The following is a 1,961-nucleotide window of genomic DNA, read 5'->3' as shown; positions in this document are numbered from 1 at the left end:
GAGGGTTTGGGGCTGCCTGGGGTGGGGGGCGGACTGGGACGGGGTGGGTGTGGTCTAAATTAACACCCAGCCTGGCGTTTGCAGGGATCTCGGAGTTTACAGAGCCTGGCCCGTCCACCATGTGAGCCGGGACAGGGGCGGGCATGTGGGTGGTTTATGGGCTGCTGTAGGCCCAGAGGTGCGGGAACAGGAAGTGGGATGGAGGAGCGGGTGGGGTTGAGCAAGGCTGCTGGCCAGGCACCTTCTGGGCTGCTCCCGTGCCAGCCAGTGGCGCTCCTGCAATTCTTGGGGCACTGCTGCCCCAAGTTTAGGCTCCTTGGCAGGGTTCTCGAGAGTTATCTTTTGGGCAAGGCAAGCCTCACCCTTCCTCACCCCCAGCAGGTGCTCAGCAGGGCTGCAGGGATGCTGGGGAGAAGGAGGGCTGGGGATCCCCGGGACAGGAGCAGGAGCTGGCAGAGGAGCCCGGGAGCCCCTCAGAGCTGCAGACACCTGGCTGCCCCTCCGACCCTTCTCCCCTTGCCCGTCCTGCTGCCTCTGACAACCGTGTGGCCTGGTGAGCCTCGGTCGTCCTCACCGGGAAGATGGGCATCACGCCTTGCCCCCGCCTTGGATTTGGGGATTGAGTGAGCGGGCTGTGTAGCTAGAAGGCGTTGTTGTTGTTGACCACGAGTGTTGAGTCAGGCATCGTGGTTGGCACTTGTCACGATCCAATTTCAACCCCCACAACCTCAGGGAGACCCATTCCTCCTTTTACAGGACCAGGGGTCGGACAGGCAAACTCACCCCTCCCAGGTCACACGGCAGAGTTCACCCCTGGTGACCTCCGCCTCGCCCGGGCGCCTGCCCCTGGCGGGGAGGTGGCTGTGGCCTGGGAGGACCCTGGCCCTCACCCTCTCGTCTGCCCCGCAGGCTCAGGCTGCCCGGTGGGCTCAGGCCCAGAGCCCAGAGAAACCAGCACAATAGCGTCCAACAGCTGGACCGCCAGCAGCAGCCCCGGGGAAGCCCGGGAGGATGGGCCCGAGGGCCTGGACAAGGGGCTGGACAACGATGCGGAGGGCGTGTGGAGCCCGGACATCGAGCAGAGCTTCCAGGAGGCGCTGGCCATCTACCCGCCCTGCGGCCGCCGCAAGATCATCCTGTCGGACGAGGGCAAGATGTACGGTGCGTGTGGGGAGGCGCGGACTGGGACACGGAGGGCTGGGGAAGCAGCTGGCCCTCCGCCCCGCCCCCTGCTCTCTGCCCCTCACCCAACCGGTTTGGCCCAGTCCTACAGCTGCCAGCCGCTGGGCGGGCGAGTCGGTGCGTGCCAGCCTGTGTGTCGGATCCTCCCCATAAACACGCCAGGCTTGCCCCTCCGCCAGCGCGTGGCTCACACCTCGCACCCCATCCGCTTCTCCTCTCCTGCCCACTGCCCCTGGAGGTTTCGGGGTGACTCAGTGGGCCCAGGAAACTGGGTCAGTCCAGTGTGCTCCAGGCGAGGCCTGGGAGAGGGTTCCTCCCTGGTGGCAGGATGTGGGGGAGCCCGAGGGGTGAGGGGGAGGCCTGCAGGCTGGTGGGAAGCCACCATGAAGGGGCTGTGCTGGGAAGAGGGCTGGAGGGACGGCTCAGGCCTCAGGCCCTCCCCGGCCTCCCCCTCTGGGGCCCTCTGCCACCTTGCCCACCTGCTGCCTCCAGAGGGAGTGCCCCCTCTTGCCCAGTGCTGAGGGCTCTCCCAAGCGGCATTTTTGGGATAACTCAACCCTTCTTGGCCTGGCTCCTTGCCAGCTCCCTCCCACCCTCCCCGGCAGCCTGGCTAAGTGGGGAGGCCCAGCCTCTCCCTCCCAGCTCCCAGCTCCCGGCACCAGGGCGGAGGAAGGAGGCGCTGAGGGCTGGAGTCCCTGCCCCACCCACGGCCACACCCACCCCAGCACAGCTCGCCAGGCCACTGGGCAGGCAGATGTTCCACGGCGGGAGCTCCGGCC

The 1,961-nt window shown here is 67.2% G+C and overlaps 1 protein-coding gene across 1 annotated transcript in view; it reads left to right on the top strand.

Moving 5' to 3' along the window:
* Positions 1 to 198: 198 nt before the first annotated feature.
* Positions 199 to 1,961, top strand: part of TEAD3 (TEA domain transcription factor 3) — a 13,209-nt gene continuing 11,446 nt past the window's right edge. The window contains exons 1-2 of the mRNA XM_015560840.1: positions 199 to 210; positions 645 to 1,161. Coding sequence (XP_015416326.1) covers positions 199 to 210; positions 645 to 1,161 — 529 coding nt within the window. The remainder of the gene's footprint in view (positions 211 to 644; positions 1,162 to 1,961) is intronic.

The sequence above is a fragment of the Myotis davidii genome, unplaced genomic scaffold, assembly GCF_000327345.1.
Source record: "Myotis davidii unplaced genomic scaffold, ASM32734v1 scaffold1036, whole genome shotgun sequence".
NCBI lineage: Eukaryota > Metazoa > Chordata > Mammalia > Chiroptera > Vespertilionidae > Myotis > Myotis davidii.
The sequence above is the reverse complement of the archived record's forward strand: the minus strand, read 5'-3'. Positions and strand labels throughout refer to the sequence as shown.